Source organism: Anolis carolinensis, chromosome 2, assembly GCF_035594765.1.
Source record: "Anolis carolinensis isolate JA03-04 chromosome 2, rAnoCar3.1.pri, whole genome shotgun sequence".
Taxonomy (NCBI): domain Eukaryota; kingdom Metazoa; phylum Chordata; class Lepidosauria; order Squamata; family Dactyloidae; genus Anolis; species Anolis carolinensis.
The window spans coordinates 245176824-245196132 of NC_085842.1; the positions used below are offsets into that span (position 1 = coordinate 245176824).

General features: G+C 38.2%; 1 protein-coding gene across 1 annotated transcript in view; it reads left to right on the forward strand.

Moving 5' to 3' along the window:
* The window catches only part of gda (guanine deaminase), a 49207-nt gene that overhangs the window by 10806 nt on the left and 19092 nt on the right, over nucleotides 1–19309 (forward strand). The window contains exons 2-7 of the mRNA XM_003216538.4: nucleotides 3334–3422; nucleotides 7130–7301; nucleotides 10616–10703; nucleotides 11929–12034; nucleotides 15147–15174; nucleotides 17014–17121. Of these exons, the coding sequence (XP_003216586.2) occupies nucleotides 3334–3422; nucleotides 7130–7301; nucleotides 10616–10703; nucleotides 11929–12034; nucleotides 15147–15174; nucleotides 17014–17121 (591 nt within the window). The remainder of the gene's footprint in view (nucleotides 1–3333; nucleotides 3423–7129; nucleotides 7302–10615; nucleotides 10704–11928; nucleotides 12035–15146; nucleotides 15175–17013; nucleotides 17122–19309) is intronic.

The following is a 19309-nucleotide window of genomic DNA, read 5'->3' on the forward strand; positions in this document are numbered from 1 at the left end:
CATGTGTGCCTCCCTACAACAGGCAAGCTAAGTAGCAACTGTCTCCAAAATCCCTTACTGAATATCCACAAACAGTAGAACAGGGAGAAGAGGGAAGAGCAGATGAGCCTGCCTCACCAGCTAGCTCCAGTGTGACAGACAAACAAACAAAAAATAGATCTATAAGTCTGAACACAAAAATGGAAAAGATAAGAAAAGTGAAGACTGGATGGGGGGAAAAAATCAGCCCTAAATACATTTTGGATGAAACTTTCAGATAGTCTCTATGAAGTTCAAGATGTGTTCATTTATTCATACAAGACTTACCTAACCTAATTGTTTCATTTCACATGTGTATATTGTTTAGTTCTGAATAATCTTTTTTACCTAAAACATGTTGAACTGCTCATTTTTGTGTGAGGCAGGAAACCTATTCTTTCCTTGTTATTCATGTCTCTGATATCAAATTTTCTGTTAAAGAAATAATAACCAAGAACACATCTACTTCATTAATATACTTTATTAAATGAGACATCTCTTTATTTTCCATCTCCCACATATTTTTCTTCATGGCTCTTTTTAAGGCTGGACATTTTAATCCCCCCCCCCCCAAACCGGCCAATCAGCTGCTTATTTAACTTGCAGCTCTGTAAGGTGCAAGTTACATTAAGGCCCATGTTTTCACAGTGCTATCCCTGTTTCCTCAATTTGAGGCAAGCTTCTGTTTGTGCCCATGAAATGTATGCATGCCAAATAGTTTATCATTAATTTCTGTTCAGTTTATTGATCTTTCTTAGAAAAGCAAGCCAGATGATCTTGCTTATTACCTGGAGTTTGGCAATCTTTGGGTTAGTTCAAACCCACCAGCATCACAGATGGTTCAGACATTACTCCTTTTGTATCACATTACATCAAAATATGTACACAGCTTTTAAGGAGTCAGTTCAGACTTTCAGTTATGAGGTGCCAGATGATCCAGAAATCAAGGGATGTTGGCCATGCACTACAGACTGACCCCTTCTTCATCTTTCTATTTAGTAGAATATTAATAAAAAAGGAATTATATTCAAAAGAATGATGAAATCTAAAATTGATTGCAGTCAGACCTTTCACAGTTTATTTTTAGCAACTCCCTTTGCTGCTAAACATTGTCTTTTTATCCTAAAATGACATTTCTATGAAGGATCTGCTGTTGCATTTTGTACTCAAGAACAGAGTTATTTCAAAATGCCTGGCTATGAATATTATATAGGGACCTCATCTTCCATGACAACAAGTTTGCTTTCAACACTAACCATCTGGTGTTGTGTGACATGTTTGTCTTCTTTTCACTTAATCCTAGTGAGCTAGTTTGTATTTGTTAAGCAGTCTTAGTCATTCTCCTTACAGTTTGACTTTGGCTTCTCATTGGCATTTCTTTTGCTCATTGGAAAATCTGGGTCATCAAGCATATGTCTCTGTTAAGGAATTGGATAATATTGCTATACATACTCAAAACATACCAATAATAACAGTAATCATAATAATAAAATAAATCAAACTGAACTTCTGCTTAATCTGAAATGTTAATAGGGAAGTCCATCATTTCTGTTTATTCTGATCAGGAACAAATATTTACATTGTAATGCTACACAAAACACCAGGAAACATTTAATTATTTGGAATCAAGATTTAGGCGACAGTCCTGTGCCTGGGAATAAGTTTTATCAGCTCCTTACAATTTCCATCTACTCATTTGTAAGCTTCTTTGTGTTCAGTGAAACTTGAGCCCTGGTGTATAATGGATGTATGGATGCTATTGCAATCTTAGTGAGTCAAAGATTACAAAGAGCAGTATAGTGGAAACCCATTATCTTGAGGAAACATCAAAATTAGATCTGTTAACCAAATAAGGACTATAAAATCTGGAATTTACTATATGTAAATATGTCTGCATATTATGAAATGATATTTAAAGTGAGCTTTTTGCGTGAGATTATAAGGCAGAGGCCCAGTCTCTTGTAAAGATGTAGCCTCTTTTAGTTTAACAAATAGTATCCAGATGTAGAATCTATTTACATTGTAGAATTCAAGTGTTTTTTCCCAACAGGATCCCAAATGTGTGTGCATAAGAGTACCCAGCAAAGGAATAAGCTGCTAGCATGAGTGTGATTTGGAGCCAAGAAATAATGGTTGCATCTACATTGTAGAATGAATGCAGTCTGACATCACTTTAACTGCCATGGCTCAATGCTATGCGGTCATGTGAGCTATAGTTTTACAAAGGTCTTTAGTCTTCTCTGCCAAAGAGTGCTGGTGCCTCACCAAACTACAAATCCCACAATTCTATAGCATTGAGCCATGGCAGCAAAACTGGTGTCAAACTGCGTTCATTTCTAAAATGTAGATTCACTCATCCTCATGTTTAGAGAAATTTCATTGTAAAAATAGTGGGACATAAGAAAATTGTACAGTAGAGTCTCACTTATCCAACATTCGCTTATCCAACGTTCTGGATTATCCAACACATTTTTGTAGTCAATGTTTTCAATACATCGTGATATTTTGGTGCTAAATTTGTAAATACAGTAATTACTACATAGCATTACTGCGTATTGAACTACTTTTTCTGTCAAATTTGTTGTACAGCATGATGTTTGGGTGCTTAATTTGTAAAATCATAACCTAATTTGATGTTTAATAGGCTTTTCTTTAATCCCTCCTTATTATCCAAGATATTCGCTTATCCAACATTCTGCCGGCCCGTTTATGTTGGATAAGTGAGACTCTAATTGTATGATAAGGGCGGGGGTATTTTTCTGTCCTCCATCCCTTTCAGGGGCTACATAAGTGCATCTGATGCATCCAGAAATGATGCCATCTCTCTTTTGGTTTCATTTTTGGCCTACCAAACTGTGTGGAAACAGTTGCAGTGAGACAGAGTCTGTGAATGTTTGAGTAAGGGATATAATGAAAACCAAAATCCACAACGAGTGATAAAGATTCAAATAAAATATATCATGCAAGTTGTTAAAGCTTTTTTATCAGAGATGCTAGAATTTTTAATATTTCCCAATGAAGAAGTTGGTGTAACTTTGAAAGCTTGCATGGTATATTTTGTGCTTTCTAGTTGGGCCAATAAAGGTATCAGTGTTTTGTGTTTTAGATTTTGTTGGATTTTGCAGTATGGAGTATATGGTGATGCCAGCAATCAGACAACATTGTAATAATGGTAGGTAATTTTGCTTTCTATAAGCTTTGCAATACCAAACATCACCAAAATGATCTAGTTTACATAATATTTATTTACAAAAAATAAATATATATACACATGAATATACACACAAATACCTTATCCCTTTTTACCTTCTTCAGATTGCATTTTTGGAACCAGCTGATGAACAAGAGAAACTGGCAAAGAAGTGGGGATTTAAACCATCTGACATAAGAGAGCTCAGTAATAAGTATGTACTTGTTCTAGTTTCCTTTTGTTGTTAGCTATTTTTAATTATGCTGTTAATTGTATTAATATCAGTAATGATAATGATGATCATGCTTATTAAAGACTTTGAACACTCAGAAACATGTTCCAAAAAGTACAATTATACTTCACTTTCTTCCAGTCATTTTACAACAGTCCCATAAAATAGGTTGGTATCTTTATATCCTTATTATATATTAACTCTGTATGTCACAGGGGAGGGAGTAGGCAGGGACAGAACTGAATGAGAGAGGTTTAGATAAGATTGCATAGAGGTGAAATTTGAACTCAAGGCAGTCAGGATCCAGTCGCATACACCTTACTTAAGAAACACGAAAACATGATTGAATAGACTTGATTGAAAAAGTCTTTCCTACTTTTTAACTGCTTAAGGTACATCAGCACTGTAGAATTAATGCAGCTTGACACTACTTTAACTGTCGTGTCTTAATGCTTATGGAATCACAGGAGTTGTAAATTGGAGCCCTCAGTGGCACAGTGGGTTAAATCCTTGTGCTGGCAGGACTGATGGCTTGAAGGTTGGGTTGCTGACATGAAGGTTGCCGGTTCGAATCCAACCCGGGGAAAGCACAGATGAGCTTCCTCTGTCAGGGGACATGAGAGAATCCTCCCATGAGGATTGTAAAAACATCAAAAAACATCTGGGGGTCCGCTGGGCAACACCCTTGCAGACAGGCAATTCTCTCACACCATAAGCGACTTGCAGTTTCTCAAGTCGCTCTTGACATGAACCCCCCCCCCTCCAAAAAACACAAGTACTCTAACACACTGTACTGAGGATGGAATGTTCTTTCTACATGGCCAAAGAACAAACATACACAAAAGCCATTATTTTTCAGCTTTATTGGTCTGCATTTGAAAAGCTTTGTCAGAACAGGTTGGCTGCAAACTCCAGCTGAGTAGATAAGTATGGGTTGTCCTGTGTAGCAGGAAATTGGCAGAGCTGCATGAAGCCTCTTTGTTTCACCTTCTTGTGAAACAGAAAAGAGGCTAGGTTGCATTGTGTGAAAAATATATTGGTGTGTATCACACTGCTGCAACCCAAGTGAGTGAGTGAACACATCCACACACAATACAGATGAAGTTAATTAAAATTAAATAATAGACATGGTTGAAATCATGTTTGCTATCTGCTCAAGTATGTTGTTGTGGTTGTTGTGTGCTTTCAAGTCATTTCTGATTACCTATTGATAATGGTATAGAGTACATTTTTGTTTTGGACTATAACACGATCATGAGGTTTTTAGTTTTGAGAGTGTGTGACTTGCCCAAGGCCACCAAGTAGGTTTCCATGGCTGAGCAGGTAATCAAACTCTGGTCTCCAGATTCATAGTCCAATGCTCAAACCATTTTGTCTACATTCTTTAGATCAGTGGTTCTCAATCTGTGGATACCCAGATGTTTTGCCCTTCAACTTCCAGAAATCCTAACAGCTGATAAACTGGCTGGGATTTTTGAGAGTTATAGGCCAAAACGCATGGGGACTCACAGGTTGAGAACCACTGCTTTAGATATTAAAGCTTGCTTTGAGGCATATGATGACAAAGAGTTGAAAGCAACTCTTATTAATAGTGCATTTCAATGCAAGAAATCTTTGGCTTATAACTGGGTTGCTGCAGATTCAATGCAACCAGAAAAGCGTTAATATTTGCAGGAATGTTCATGAATCACAAAAGCAAATTGATTGAAATGCTGAGAATAATATATGAAATGTGGCATGGCAACCGAATTAGGCATCCCCCAGAGAGCTGAATCAGTCTTATGTAACTCATAGATGCAAGAGTCATAAAGTAAATGCTGTGTTAAATTTAACTAAGTAAATTTTAGAAATTATGGGTTCTGTGGATCTTCCCCCCCCCCCCCCCATTTTGCATGCCACTGTGGGTGGCTGAGCCACACCAAATCTCAGGTACACATGGGAGTGTAGCATTTACTTCACAGCAGAGATGCTTAGGCTCAGCTCTGTCTGGGAATAATGTGCTCTAATCTGACTGTTCTCCCTGCCCACCCACAATGTCTCAATTGGTGACTCTTTACTGATTCACTGAGGATAGAAATACATTCTGAATCTGTCTGGACCACTTATTTTGAATAATGAAGGCTTGGTAACTGCTGGGCACAAAGAGCGAAGTAGTTACCATGTGATCCCCAGACAAGACGAGCAACAGATATATATTTTTTTGTTTAAGGCAAAGGATAAGATGGTGCCTTCCTCTGTTCTGTGTGTAGAATAATTCAGTTAGCAGTGTACTATTATGTACCTAGTGGCAGTGGGGCAGCAGGGCAATTTGGAGGGTGAAAAAATGGAACAGGCTCAGTGGATCATAGAGTACTGTCCTCTATGGGTGCATCTACACTGTAGAATTAATGCAGCTTAACTCTACTCTAACTGCCAGGGCTCAGTGCTGTGGACTCATGGAAGCTGTAGTTTTACAAGGTCTTTGGTATTCTCTGCCAAAGAGTGGTGGTGCCTCAACAAATTATAATTCTCAACTATCAGTTTCCAAAAACATATGCAATCAATATATATCAAGACAAACAGTACATAATTTTTTTTTAATTTACCATTCAAGATTACACAGAAACTTCATTTGAGCCAGAATTTAACTGTTAACTGTTTGGAGAGAACAAATCTTGCCTAACTAGTGTAATGGATCATAGAATCATAGAATAGTAGAGTTGGAAGAGACCTCATGGGCCATCTAGTCCAACCCCCTGCCAAGAAGCAGGAAATCGCATTCAAAGCACCCCCGACACATGGCTATCCAGCCTCTGCTTAAAAGCCTCCAAGGAAGGAGCCTCCACCACAGTCCGGGGGAGAGAGTTCCACTGCCGAACAGCCCTCACAGTGAGGAAGTTCTTCCTGATGTTCAGGTGGAATCTCCTTTCCTGTAGTTTGAAGCCATTGTTCCGTGTCCTAGTCTGCAGGGCAGCAGAAAACAAGCTTGCTCCCTCCTCCCTATGACTTCCCCTCACATATTTGTACATGGCTATCATGTCTCTTAGCCTTCTCTTCTGCAGGCTAAACATGCCCAGTTCTTTAAGCCGCTCCTCATAGGGCTTGTTCTCCAGACCTTTGATCATTTTAGTTGCCCTCCTCTGGACGCTTTCCAGCTTGTCAACATCTCCCTTCAACTGCGGTGCCCAGAATTGTACACAGTAGTGCCCAGAATTGGACGCTCTAAATCCAAAGTTAACTCTAGTTATAGAGCAAGCACATTAAAATCAGTGGAATTGCCTAGTCACAACTAATTTAAGCCCCATTGGTTCCAATGCATCTATTCTAGGTAGAACTGTCATTGAATTTATTATTCTGCATATATTTGAGAGCCAGTGTGGGGTAATGGTCTCTGATTTCTATTTGTTCCCATGGAGGCATTGCTAGCAGCCAGCAGGTGTGATCCTGCTTCCTCCATGCACTGATGTCCTGCCTATATTTTCTGAATAGGGCTGTCATTTCTGATGAAAAGAAAATTATCACTTTTGTCAAGCAGTAACATTTGATCCTTTGACACATTTGAGTGTTATGCTATTGTGTTTAGGAATATTGTGTAACCATATTATTCAGACACAAGATTGAGGATACTTATATGAATTAAGATTTTTAAGATTGCTTTGAGACATATGATGACAAAGGTGAATTTTATCCCTCTTGCTTTTCTTCTACAGTGAATTCTTCATGCCAGGTTTGGTTGATGCACACATCCATGCTCCACAGTATTCTTTTGCAGGAACACGAACAGACCTGCCTCTTCTTCAATGGTTAAAAAAATACACGTATCCAAGAGAGGCCCAATGTGAGGACCTTAGTCTTGCTGCAGAGGTGTACACTAGAGCTGTGGTGAGTAAATTCTTTCCCTGTTGTTGTGATAGCATGTAGTTTTGTAAACATATTAATTTCGCAGCTTGGGAGGTTTGCAGTTTGGGAGTTCTCTTGGACTCATTGCTGAGCCTAGAATCCCAAGTTTCGGCTGTGGCCAGAGGAGCATGTGCACAATTAAAATAGCATGGGAATTCATACTTGGCCACGGTGGTCCATGCTCTGGTAACATCCTGAATAGATTACTTTAATGTGTTCTATGTGGGGTTGCTTTTGAAGACGATTCAAAAACTCAAAATGGTCCAATGGGCAGCAGCCAGATTGCTCACTGGAGCAGGGTACAGGGATCATACAAGCCCCCTGTTATGTCCGCTCCCCTGACTGCCAGTCTGCTATCGAACACAATTCAAAGTGCTACCTTTAACCTATAAAACCCTAAATGGTTCTGGCCCAGCTCTCTCCTATGAATGATCTTGGAGATTAAGATCCTCCAGGGAGGCTCTGCTCTCGGTCCCGCCTCCTTCACAGGCACGAGTGGTGGGAACGAGAGACAGGGCCTTCTCAGTAGTGGCCCCTTGCCTGTGGAACCTCCCTCTCCAGTGACATGATCAGCCCCCTCCCTCCTAGCCTTCAGAAGAAAGGTAAAAACTTGGCTGTGGGATCAGGCCTTCTGAGAATAGTGCATTGCAATTAACAGATCTGGAATAGACGAAATGACTATGGAACGGCTTGGACTATGGCTATGGATGGCATGATTTTAATATGAAATGTAATGTTTTAAATGTGTAGCATATTTTAATTTTAATCTAATTTATTTTTAACTTTTTGGAATTGTATGTGTTTTAAGGCATTGAATAATTGCCTCTATGAGTCCCCTTCGGGGTAGAGAAAGGCAGGGTATAAATAGAGTAAATAAATAACTAAATAAATTTGTGTAGCCTCTATGCTCTTTAACCCCCCTTAGAGATCCATCTGCCTGTGAAGAACCATTACTGGCTTCTGATTCTGTCAAGGCCCTTCTGTCAAGGGCAGATAGGCCTGTGCTGTACCCCTGGTGTCATCCATTTCATCCTTCGGGATGAGAAGGGTGGAATATAAATGTTTTAAATAAATAAATAAATGTCTACCTCTGGTCCTTGTCTGCTGCCCAACTGCTTCTGGCTTGTCCTTGCTAGTCAGACAGACGTGCTGTGTCTTAACCATTATTCTTGCAGGAATCCTTCCTTAGGTATGATTTAAGCCTGGAAAGTGTCTCAGCCATACATTGGTTTTCTGTGGACATGGTTTATTTATTTATTTACAGTATTTATATTCTGCTCTTCCCAGCCCGAAGGGGACTCAGGATGGATTACAATGCACATATACATGACAAACCTTCAATGCCATTATCAGACATACCACATAAACAGAAAGACAATAGAGGCTATTTAACATTTTCCAGCTTCTGGCTTCATGAGGGTATGCTTGATTCGGGCCGCAGGGGGAGCTGCCGCTTGATCATCCACTGTGATGCTAAGTCCTTTTGATGGTAGTACTTCCTCATGTTCTTTGCATGCCACTGGTAGTTTTATGGTGTCATAAATTAAGTTAAATTAGCCTTCCCGCATTAAGCGGCACCTAGAATTCTCTACTTATAGACACAGCTGTTTTTGATCTGCTTACGTGGGCAGCAAGCTAGGCTGTTAACCCCAATCTGGACTTCGAACCAATAACCTCTAGGTCAGTGGTGCTTTATTGCTGCTGGCTTCTAACCAGCCATGCCACAGCCAGGAAGACACAATCCTGAGTCTGTAGGGCATGAACAGGGTGGTTAATCATAGGCTGACCTGGAGGTCTCTCATACACCATAAGTTGTAGTTAATTGCTGTCAGTTAACAACAACAACATTCACATAAGCAGGAAATAGAGAATCGTGTTTAAGTGAGGTGAAGGTGGTAAATCTGAGGTATTCTTACCATGAATTTGCCCACTGATTATTTTATTTTTATCATCATTATTATCATCATCTATTTATGTAACACCATCATTGCACATAGTAGAGATAAGCTTTGGTCAGAGGTACTGTCGCTTATGGACAACGCTTGTAACTATTATACTGCGTCAGATTCCAGACCACTGTAAGTCTTTGTTGTCAGATGATTAATTGTATAGATATGGACAAAGTGTTCCTTAAGTATTTGAAGAGATGTCCAAATAGCTGACCTGCATGCTCCCCTTGTCCCATGCTATTGTATTCCAAATGGAAGGTTGAAAGCAGAATTTAGAAAAAAAAATCCTGTTTTGAACAACAATTTTCAGAATCTGAAAGCCAACACAACATTTTACAGTTGTTAATATGACATTTCCCTGTCCTCAGGCTTACACTCTAAAAAGATATCAACACACAAGGAAAAGAGTACAGCAATGGTGGAAGGGATAAAGTCCAACAAATGCTGGCTGATAGACCAGGGCAATAGAAACTGGGACGGAAAGAGGGCCTTTCTTCGTTTCCTGGGGCTAGGCATGATGGAGCACTTATTTCTCTCTCCAAGACCACTCCAGTGGTAGTATTTGGATCTTACCCTTTGTCAAAAGATATCAGGACAACATATGAACAAAAAAAGTTTGAACAGATTAAAAAAAATACAGAGTTAAAACCTTTAATAATGTAAACAGACCAAAATCATATTAAAGAACTTAGAATAGGTTAAATGCTCAAAAAAGTTTGAAATCATGTACATGGGCATTGATAAAAATGCAAACAACAACAACAACAACTTTATTTCTATCTTGCCCTATCTCCCGGAAAGGACTCAGGCACATTACAACAAACACATCAAATCATGGACAAATGAATAAACAAACAACATCAGGGTATACTTATAAAAAACTAAAAAATTAAAAATTTTAATATATAAATAAGTCAATTGGAACACATTTCTCTAATGGGTCTAATAATAGTAAACAATTAAAACATGTAATGTAATGCATGGAAGCCACCCAGGTTGAAGTATGTCTCCAGTAGTTAAATCAGGTTTAATAAAATGCTAATTAGGTCCCACAAACCTGAATAAAAACTGTTTTAGCTTGAGAGTGGAATGAAGTAAGCACTGGCACCAACTGTGTGTTGAAGAGAAAGGTATTCCACAAATGGGGATGGTCTCTCTCATGTTCCTCCACAGTTAATTGATCCCACAGGTGGTGTTGATGCTTCTGGTCAAAAACATTTTTGGAATTGTTGGGAATTTTTTTATTTTGAAGGATTTTGAAAAATGCAACTTAAACCAAACACAAGTAACACTGTTCATTTTATTGCTCTTTCTTCAAATGAGTTAACTATAAGTTATTTTTTACAGAGGCGAACACTCAAGAACGGTACTACTACAGCCTGCTACTTTGCAACAATTCACACAGATGCTTCTTTGCTTCTGGCTGATATTATAGGTAAATTTATGAAAGGCATTTTAGAGGAAACCTTATTGTTAGCTGAAACCAACTTGACTACCACTTCCTCTTGAAGCAGAATTGTTCATCTAGAAATCTTTTGTGGTTATGACCCCGACCGGTGTAGTGCAGGTAGAATGATGAAAAATCCTCTTTGCAAAATACCATATTTTGAGTTCCAGTGCAAATTGACTCTGCCCTGGAATAGATCAAAAGTCTTCTGGATCTCTAAGTAGGTATTTAGACTGACCCTGGAGAACTGGGTTGCAACAATAGATTCCCATTTGCTTCCCACTCCTATCTCATATTCCTTATAACTTTTTCAATTTCTTTTAAATTGTTTTCCGTGTAGTTAATAATATAAGAATTGCATTGCATCAGTCTACATTCTTTTTTTAACTATTGCCAGATCTCAGAAGACTGGGGAATTCTGAGAGTTGTCATCCAAAAAGCAACTTTTCCATGTTCTGACAAAAATTATTTAAGAAACAAGAAAGGCATGAAGGAGTAAATTGTCTCATGTTATTTGCTGTTAGCACCAAGAAAGATCTACATGGCTGTCGCTTCCAAGAAATAAACCTGTCTTCCTTGAAACTATCTAATCCTTAAAAAACCCATCTAAGCATGTGGTCCTCAAAATATAGTGTGGCAATTATTACATAACAACCATCTCACTGTTGTCACCATTTACCACTTAAAGTGTGTGGCATCTTGGTGTGTTTAGAGCACTTCATGTGGAGAGAAGAGAGATAATGGTTGGCCTACAGGTACCTAGAGAGTTATTAGTGGAGTTAAGCTTTGACTAGAGGTACTTATAGTTTATAGATCACACTTGCAACTGTTATACTACATCAGATTTCAGACCACTGTAAGTCTTTGTTGTCAGGAAGTTAATTTTATAGATATGACCAAAATGTTCCTAAAGTATTTGAGCAGTTGGCTGTACAAACAGCTAACCTGCATCCCTCACCTTGTATTGTGCTTCAGTATTCCAAATGTAAAGTTGCAGGCAGAGTTTGTAAAAATTCCTATTTTGAACAATTCCCAGAATCCCAAAGCCAACATAGCACTCCAAATACACATGGAACATTTAGATACTTTGGTTGCAGTGGTGATGTGTTTTTATATGAGCAGACTTGATGAACATGTTTTCAAAAGAAAGCCTTGTTAACAATGTGAATGGAAAAACATTATTTTAGGCTTTATTCTCTCTCATTTCTCACAGATAAGTTTGGCCAAAGAGCATTAGTGGGCAAAGTTTGTATGGATCACAATGAATGTTTTCCAGAATATAAGGAGACCACAGCAGAATCTGTTAAGGAAACTGAAAGGTAAAATGTTGATTCTGTATAAATTTGGCACTATTTTCTTCTAAACACAGTGACAATGGGAGACTATAGAAATCAGAAGTAAAAACAAAAGATTGATTTAAAAATGGATTGTCACTATAAACCACATTTTTATCTCATTGCAGCAATTCTTAGGTTCATGCAGCATCTTTTTCAATAGTTTCCACTAAAATAAATTGATTTAGCGATATTACTTTGGGAATAAAGTAGAGTCTCGCTTATCCAACATAAACGGGCCGGCAGAACGTTGGATAAGCGAATATGTTGGATAATAAGGAGGGATTAAGGAAAAGCCTATTAAACATCAAATTTTACAAATTAAGCACCAAAACATCATGTTATACAACAAATTTGACAGAAAAAGTAGTTCAATACGCAGTAATGCTACGTAGTAATTACTGTATTTACGAATTTAGCACCAAAATATCATGATGTATTGAAAACATTGACTACAAAAATGCGTTGGATAATCCAGAACGTTGGATAAGCGAGTGTTGGATAAGTGAGACTCTACTGTATATTTCCAGACACATGTGCATTTTTTTTAATATTCACTTCACAACCTCTGAGGATATCTGTCATAGATGTGGGTGAAATGTCAAGAGAGAATGCTTCTGGAGCATGGCCATACAGACCGGAAAACCCACCTCAACCCAGTAAAAACAAATTATTTAGATAACTGTTTTCTTTCACACTACACAGTTATAACATGGAGCCTCCGATGGCCTAGGGGATAAAAGCCTTGTGACTTGAAGGTTGGGTTGCTGACCTGAAGGCTGCCAGGTTCAAATCCTGCCCGGGGAGAGCGCAGATGAGCTACCTCTATCAGCTCCAGCTCCATGCGGGGACATGAGAGAAGCCTCCCACAAGAATGGTAAAAACATCAAAACATCCGGGCGTCCCCTGGGGAACGTCCTTGCAGACGGCCAATTCTCTCACTCCAGAAGCAATTCCAGTTGCTCCTGACACAGAAAAAAAAAAGTTATAACATATCTCCATCCTCTGGCATCCTGGATTTGTAGTTTCGTAGGGCATGTAGAATTCTCTGCCAGAGAGTCTTGTTATTGTTGTGTGTCTTCAGGTCCTTTCTGATTTATGGCAACCTGAAGACAAGCCTATAGCAGAAGTTTTATGGCAAGTTTTGTTCAGAGGGGGTTTACTATTGCCTTTCTCTGAGGCTGATGCCCAAGAGTCACCCAACGGATTTCCATAGCCGAGTAGAAATTCAAAAACAACATTGAAACCACTACACTTTGCTGTCTCTCAAGAGATCCTTATTGCATAAAGCTTTGCTTAAATGTCAGCTCTCTTTTTTTAAATAAAAGCAACTTTCACCATATATGTGTCTTCAAACATATTAGTATTGTTAATTCAGATTCAAGACTATATAATTTTTTTGATTTTAATATAAAAAGTAGGGAATAAAAATCAAACAATTGCTGTTATTGAAGGAAGATCTAATTGATGACATGAGCCACTTTTCTATCCCAATAACAAACTAGCTCTCCTGAAGAAGATGGTCTTCAATGAAGAGCCATTACTTGTACCACTGTAAGCAAGCAGGACATGTCACTTGGATGCTGCAAATTTAGTGCACAATTGGCAGATTGCCTTACAGAAGGTTCTACTTTTAAAGTTATTACGAGATTTACTCACCCATCACTTTATTTATACTCCATCTTTCTCCTGGGCTGGAGAAAGGCTCTCGGGCTCCTGGGAAGGTAAAGGCAAACGCTGTTAGAACAAATCCTGCCAAGAAAACCCCCATTATAGGTTTGGCATAGGTCAGAAACAACTTGAAGACATACAGCAACTCTTGACAGAAGCATACTTGAACCGTCACATTTTTCATGCTTTGTGCAGCATGAAAATAGCCAATCTTGTGTGTCCATGTTCATACATAACTTACTTACCACTAACAAAGAACTTGTTTCCTCATCAACATCAAAAGAATATACAGCACATTATCCCCATAATGAATGTGTGACTCACCCATAGTATCAAAGAAAAACTGCTCTGAATGTTGACTGTAGGATTATAGACTCTCCTATACTTCTTAAACCTTTGAAGAAATTCTCATTTCTCTGCGTACTTGAAAGCAGGTAAATGTTCCTGCAAAAAGTTGCAAGAGAAACTCATACAGCATCAAAGAAATGAATGACGGAAGAGATCTAAACTTGAATTTAAAAGTTCCAGTGTACATAAATAATATAAAGGAAGCATATTTGTGACATCTAAATATAGGAAAATAGAAGTAGGACATTTTGGGTACTGTGACAGTGAGCTGAAATTATGTTTTTGTATTTTGAAAAATACTGCCTCTGTATTATATAATTAAGCATTCACTGGATTTTGCATGTTATCTATTTTGTTGTCACTGGAAGCAAAGTAATGACCAGTTGCATGCTATTAATTACTAACAGTTTGTACAGATTTGTATTCAAAGTCTTCCTTTTGGTGTATATTTTCACAGCCTTATTAATGCCCATAAAATTGTGTTGATTTTACTGCATAATTGCACAGATCACATTTTCAAATGATCCATACATTAAGTTCTTTCTGTATGTCTGCATATATACACGATGATGCACAAAACATTAACATGTTTCTTTCTCTCTTACTTCTTCTGTGTGTATATAGGAAGTCCCCAAGTTACAAATATCTGACTTACAAATGACTCATAGTTAAGAACTGGGATCTGCCCCTAGAAAGGGAAATTCACTCCTGAAAGAGTTATCATTTAGTTATCAACTAAAGCTTTCTCACCAATCCTTGTTTCCACAACAAGCCAAATCTTTCAAAATCCAAGTCTCACAGGGAAAGAAAGTGAGGTGAAATCGTCTGAACGGGCACAGACAGCAGAACTATTTCTATCTATAGCTGGAGTTCCATTTTAAAAATGAACCTGTTCCAATTTGCATACAAATTCAACTTAGAGCTTATCTTTTTCATAACTTGGGGGGCTATCTGTATTCGTTTGTGTGTGTGTGTGTGTGTGTGTATGCACAAATTCCTTATCTGTCATCTACCTACATTATAATGCAATCATACAGTACTAATATTATTCCCTAACTCTTCTCTTTAACTCTCACAGGTTTGTTAGTGGAGTACTGGAAAAGAAAGTAAGTAAAATGATATTTTCTTCTTTGAAAATAACGAATCTTGCTATACTTTCACTCTCAGTTTCTTTCATTAAAAATAGGCAAAAGGGGATATTTTCCTGGATAAAAGATGATGAGGCATGGGTATAGTTTTGAGGACAAGAGTTCAGGTATTAGCGTAGGGTCAAATAAGATGTGATAGCAAAAATATCCACTGTTTTAAAGGCTGAGCTACTGTAGTGTACAGACAGGGAAGTCTACTTTTAAAGGTAAAAACATCACTTGGGAACTAAACCTTCCTCTTCCTGGTCAGATTTTTCCTTCAGTACTTAAATAGGGTGAGTGAAATGTGCCTCACCGGACATTGTTGCATTGCAATTTCCAGGACTCCTCACTGCAGCCTGTTCTTTTTGAAACTGTGGGGAGAGGCAGGTCAACAAGATATAGAGAGCCACACATTCCAAAGGACAAGCATCTTAGTTAATCAAGTAGTTGTTTTCCTGGGCACTACTTCTTTAACAGAACATTTGGTACCAGAGACAAAACTAATATGGAAAGACAACCCCCCCCCCAAAAAAAACCCAGTTCAACATTTTTAAGTAAACTTGTTGACCACTTGAAAACTTCTTCCAAAATGTATCAAAGATTGATTTTTCCCTTTTTGCCAGCTTCTATTTTTCTTATGATTTTCCTATGAGGTAGTTCCAAAGGGATTCTTTTTTTAAACATGTCACTGGATGGTGAGCCATGTTTACTTGTTGCCCTCCCTTCTCTCTGTTTTGTTGTCCACACATGTTTTACACATAGATTCTGGCGGCAGCTGATGTTTACCTTGCCTGTAGTAGGCAAGCACAGACAGTTGAAGTAGTGTAAAGTCACATTCTTTCCCAGCACGAGTTTTATGTCATTGTTTATTGCAGACACACTGCTGCAACCCAACAAAAATCTGTGTTTCTGCATTTCTCCTTAATCGACCTCTCAGAAATGTTGCTGCTTAAAATGTCCAGTTTAGGCAGAAGACAATGAACAAAAGGGGGAATGGGATGGGTGTAAAAAGACTTTGTAAAAAGAAACTTCTTTGTCAGGTTTTGTTAACTGACATAGGCTTTTGTGGCCTTGGGGAAGTAAGCCATGGAAAAGGGAGATCGTAGCACCATTTAAAAACTGTTCATGCCCTCTGTCCCTTCTTTAGACCTGACTATGATAGAATGACTTTTAAATAGGTATTCATCATTTTGATTCATATTGTTGTATTTGGGCAAGCCAATTGACTTTGCTTTAATTTACTCTTGGAAAATGAGAATGTGAGTACAGTACCACCTTTCTCAGTATTTTCATGCTGACAAGCAATGTAACAACATTCGTATTCTGGTAATTCACAATCAATGTATTTTTTTTAAAAAAGAATTTTCAAGCATTCTCCCTTCTTTTCCTTAGAAAGTCCTCATTATATCTCTTTCTTTGTGATTATCAGTATACATACAGATGAGCATAATAAGTAATTTAAATGCATATACTAGTCCGAAGCCAGACATGAATGAACAGACAGGTTTTCAGGTAATTAAAAAAGCACCCTTCTTGTAAATAATAATTAATTAAAGCCAGAATGGGCACATACTGGGTGCTTTGTGCTTATTAACCGATGACACTGTTTTACTGTGTGTGCATTGTGGTTTAACTTTAGCAGAAAAAAAATTGATTTGGAAAAAATGAATAACAGTACAGATTTATGAGTTTTTCTACCTTTCCCAACCATTTACATAGATGTTATAGAAATAAGCTAATAATAACTGTAATTTTAGCATGCTGTCATGCACCAACGTGTTTTGTTTATTTTTTATATTATTTGAATATTCCCAGTATGCAAGAGTACATCCCATAGTAACACCTCGTTTTGGGCCATCATGCACAGAGGAATTACTGCGTAGCCTTGGTAACCTGGCAGAGGCTCATGATATTCATGTACAGGTAGGATTTTTCTTCTTGTATTTAGTGGAAACTCACCGATCCAGCAGTTTTTATAACTCCAGTAGCTTAAATCTTCACATGCTATTTAGCTCACCAGTTCTGTTATCAGTCCCTGCAGACATAACACACATGCTAAAGATAGAAATTTGTTATTTGAAAATACATTACATTTCTGAACAACATGAACTTTAGCAAATAAAACTGTAAGGAACTCATCATATGGAGGTCCTTGATGTGGGGGACAGTGAGGGGATCCATAGGGCAGAGGGGCAAATCGTGGGGCAGTGGGGCGATTCTGTCACCTAGCACCCCGCATCACCCGCTTGCCCATCACACTCCGGAAAGTGTACCTTTCCAGCGTGTTCCCGAACTGTCCCCATGATTTTTAGTCTGAACACGGGTAGTCTCCCATGTTCAGAATTCCCCATCATACAACTCTTTACCAATGTAGCCATCATGGAACCACGCTGGAAGTAGCTGTGCATCATGCGATGAGATCCAGCAGGCTCTGTGCTGATTGTGTTAGAGGAGTGTTTTATGATGGGCAGTTTTTCTAATGTGATAAGGTCCTAACAGTGTTTCTAATCTGAATGCCTTATTTCAACATGATTTCCATGAGACTGCCCCTTCCATCCATTTCAGCCTTCTGTAGTGATCATCATCGCTTCTTTATATAGTGCCATCTTACATGCTTCAGAGATAGTATGTCTCCTAACCCTTATAAGCATAATTTCTGGAGAGTACAGAGAGTCTTACTGACTGTCAAAAATATAAGTTCCTAATTTATATCATTGGTAGTCCTTCTAGTAAAGTGAAATGATCACTGAAAGTAACACATTGTCCCAGGAAAATTTATTGTTCCCTCAATTTGTTTTCTCTGACAATTAGGAATACAGGTTGCTTCTTGTGTACCCAGTTGTGCATGCAAAGACTTGTTAGCATTAGTAACACATCACTTTCCCACTTTTATTCATAAACAGATTAATAAAGAGTGATCCCACACTGCACTTAATATTATGCATTATGGCCAAGATTATCTAACAATACCCATGCAAACAATGTGGGTTTTTTCTTGGGAATATTTGGGTAAACGTGATATTTTTCTGTGAATATATTTGCATTGTCTAAATGCATGCGCACATAAATGCAGACAAGTACAAGTTCAGGCAAATATGAAACTGTGCATATTTGCATTTGGAAATATCTCTGCGTCATTACGCCTGTAATTTACTGACTGTAAGAGCAATAGGAGTCCCCAAAAGATACAGAAGGGTTGATAATCATGTAGCCTTCCAGATGTTGCTGAAGTGCAATTTCCAACATACCTTACCAGTGGGTAGCTGTGGGCAAAGTATGGCCCATGGTCCACATGGGACCCTAAGAGCAGTACCCCCCCCCCCAAAGAAGATTTCATAGCACCAGCTCCTCCCCTCATTTTTAATAAATACATTGTTTAGGACTGATTTGCAGGCATTATTTTATACACAAACCAACCAAAAACCCGCAAAGCTGCCCATAAGTGTGAACAAGAAGGAAGGCCCAAAAATATCAAGAGTAGTTGATTAAATGGATGCAGCATGTGCATTATCTTTAATAAATCATGTTATACGTAGCTTTCTCATTCTTTCTGGCTAGTCTCTATGCCTGCCCTTCAGACTCACCTGACTACCATTTTCTGCAGGTAAAACAGAGTGAATTGTCTCTTCCATAAACTTCCTTGAATGGCAATTCACCCTTTGAATGTGCTTTCTGTTTTTCTTGCACAGTTTTTTATTTGTTTGTTTCATTTGGGGTCACTTCTGGGTTTGTGTTGCTGTTTTCTATTCTTTTTTTTTTCTTTTGGCATTTTCACAGTGTCTAAAATGCCAAAAACACTGCTCCTTGGAATGTCTGCAGTTTACACCTGCAGTACAGCATACACCAGTATTTCAGGACATGAAAAGATGGAAATTTGCCCAGCAAGCAGAAATAAATATGTCCGCTTAAATCATAAGTTATTGCAGATTAACTTTCTTTTACTTTGCTTTTTTATCTAATTACCATTTTAGCACCATTTCTCTATTAATCATTGCTTATGAACATGAGATGTTATGTCCTAAATCACACATTTCTTCAGAAAGGAAAAATCTCCCTGCTGGTCCACCCCATTACTTCAGGCTCCTGTTTTCTAATTTTGAAAAGCAAATTA